General features: G+C 60.2%; 1 protein-coding gene across 1 annotated transcript in view; it reads left to right on the plus strand.

Annotated features, from left to right (window-relative positions):
• The window catches only part of TPPP (tubulin polymerization promoting protein), a 10,270-nt gene extending 7,918 nt beyond the window's left edge, over positions 1 to 2,352 (plus strand). Inside the window, exons 2-3 of the mRNA XM_006900156.1 lie at positions 1,728 to 1,881; positions 2,158 to 2,352. Of these exons, the coding sequence (XP_006900218.1) occupies positions 1,728 to 1,881; positions 2,158 to 2,352 (349 nt within the window). The remainder of the gene's footprint in view (positions 1 to 1,727; positions 1,882 to 2,157) is intronic.
• Positions 2,353 to 2,852: the final 500 nt, after the last annotated feature.

Genomic DNA, 2,852 nt, shown 5'->3' on the forward strand with positions numbered 1-2,852 from the left:
GGGCGGGGCTGTGGGAGGGCAGGGGCCTGCGGGACATGGGCACAGCCAGGGCTTGAAGAGGGATGAGGTTGCAGGAGGAAAGAGGGCAGGTGTTGGGAGGGTGGTCACAGTTTGACCCGGTATCAGTATCAGCCTCACCAGGGTGAGGTCACACTGTTCAACGCTGGCACACACCTGTACTTGTGCATGCATCCTTGTGAACATTTGTGTGTGTCCAAGTGTATTCATGCTGTGGATATCTGCACACGTGTACACCCGTGTGTGTGCATGCCTCTGTGCATGTGTATTCACGCTTGTGCACACCTAGCATGTCTCCATGTTGGTGCACACCTGTGTTCATGCTTTGTACACGTGTGTGTATATCCTTGTAAACCCGTGCGTTTGTACACATGCTGTTGCACGCATCTGTGTGTGTGCATGCATCTGTGTGCATGTGTATTGTAAACCCATGCGTTTGCATGCATGCTGGTGCACGCACGTGTGTGTGTGTGCGTGCATGTGTCTGTGTGCGTATTATAAGCCAGTGCATTTGTATGTATGCTGGTGCACGTGTGTGTACATGCCTCTGTGTGTGTACTGTAAACCCGTGTGTTTGTATGCACACTAGTGCACGTGTGTGTGTGTGTGTGTGTGTGTGTGCGTGTGCATGCTTCTGTGTACGTGTTTGTACTCATAGTGGACGCTTGTGTGTTCATGCTGTGTACACCCATGTGTGTTGGTGCACACCTGTGGGTATTTGTGCATATCTGCCGTGGACCTGTCCCACTTAGTGTACCCATGTGGACTGTGTGTCCTCCGCTCATGGCCACACTGTGGTCTGTTCACACAGGGTGGGATTTCTCAGTAGGTCAGACTGCTGACAAGAGGCAGGTTTCTATGTTTTGAGCCCACCAGGTGCTGCAGAGAAAGACGGCTTGTCTCCTCCGGGATGGCTGTGTAGTTGGAGGGACCACCTCCCGACAGACCCTGAGCAATGTGTGTGTTTCCTGTGGACTTTAGGGACTCGTTTGAGGAGCAGGACACTGGGTTCTTCCTGTCACCTCTGTAGCTATGTCCAGAGGACAAGAACTCCAGAGTGGGTACCAGGTGCCCATGACGGGCTGAGAGGAGGTCCAGGTGCCGTCCTGATGAGCACAGCTGTGGCGGCAGTTTCCCCAGGAAGGAAAGGTCGCTCTGAGTGTGGTGCTCCACGGATGTCCCCAGGACTAGGCCAGATGCCAGGTTTCCCCGTTGTCACATTACTGTGGGGTAGGGAAGCTGAGGGCACATGGCTTGGTGCCCATCACTCGCCAGGGCCCATTGGTTACTCGGAGGCTGCAGGCCGGTCCCGGGTGGGAAAGCCCACGCTTGGGCAGGCAGAGTTGGGGTCTGGTGGGGACATGGGACAGACACCTCTGCTGTGGCCAAGGCCATGGTCCAGCTTCCCCAGCGGGGCATGTGGGGGAGCCAGGAACTGGGCCACCCCCGGAGAGGGAGGCCAGGGTGCCTTACACTACACATGGGGTCCTTGTGGGTGTCCCCTGGTGGTGGGGACCCCACACCCCCACCTGGAGTGCAGCCTGGCCCGTGGGGTCTCTGCTGAATTCTGAGGCAGGCTGGTGGTGCTGGGGTTGGGGCAGGGCCGGGGGTGGGACCCAGGGGACGTTGGGACCCTGGTGTGGGCTTGGGGGAGGTGGGAGCAATCTGGGCAGTGTTTCCCGTGAGTCCTGAGCCCCCCTTGTCCGCAGAGGCAAGTCCTGCCGGACCATCACATTCGAGCAGTTCCAGGAGGCCCTCCGGGAGCTGGCCAAGAAGCGCTTCAAGGACAAGAGCGACGAGGAGGCTCTGCGTGAGGTGCACCGGCTGATCGAGGGCAAAGTGCCTATCATCTCGGGGGTTACGGTGAGCGATGCCCGGCCAGCCCTGGGCCCAACCGAAGGTAGCCCAGACTGACCTCGCTCCTCCAACAGGGGGTGGAGCCTGTGTCAGCGGGCATGGTCTGGGGGAGGTCCAGGAGAGGCGGGGAAGCCCAGGTGAAGCTGGGGAGCCCCCGGGTATGGCTGGGTGCAGCCAGGTGAGGTAAGCAGGCAGGAGGGAGGTGCTAGCTGAGGGTGGGGGTCTCTGAACCATCAGGACAAGGTTTGAGGACCATCTCTTAGCATCTTCTGCCCTTCCCAGAAAGCCGTGTCGTCCCCCACTGTGTCCCGGCTCACAGACACCACCCGCTTCACCGGCTCCCACAAGGAGCGCTTCGACCCGTCGGGCAAAGGCAGGGGCAAGGCAGGCCGTGTGGACCTGCTGGACGAGTCGGGCTACGTGTCGGGCTACAAGCACGCGGGCACCTACGACCAGAAGGTGCAGGGCGGCAAGTGATGCCCTCGTGGCGCAGACCTACCCACTTCGTGACATTCCTGGGTGCTGGGTGGAGCTGGGTGCGGGCACTAGGGAGGGGGCCAGGGGCCGGGTTCGCATGGGACTCACCTCTTCCTACTAAACCTCCTCGTCCCAGTCTAGCTTGTCCATAAGCCCCTCACAGGGTCATCAGCTTCTGCTGGCGGGCTGGGCAGCCCGTGGGCCCGGTCATCCTGCCGGGCCCAACACGGAGGACACTGACTCCCTGACCCGGTCATCCTGCCAGGTCCAGGGCGATGATGCTAACCCACTAACAGAGAGCACATTTAAAGTCGAGTCACCTGCATGAGTGACGTGAGGGATGGTAGGGCCAGTGACTAGGCTGGACCCACACAGCTCCGCTGCCCACGGGCAAGGCCACCAGGTGCATGCACACGTGGACCGGCCTGCACGGAGAGCGGTCCTTGGAGGCAGCAGGGACAGCGAGCACATGGCAGACGCAGGGCCCACAGTGGAGGTGA

The sequence above is a fragment of the Elephantulus edwardii genome, unplaced genomic scaffold, assembly GCF_000299155.1.
Source record: "Elephantulus edwardii isolate Elephantulus edwardi_28Jun2011 unplaced genomic scaffold, EleEdw1.0 scaffold00274, whole genome shotgun sequence".
Lineage (NCBI taxonomy): Eukaryota > Metazoa > Chordata > Mammalia > Macroscelidea > Macroscelididae > Elephantulus > Elephantulus edwardii.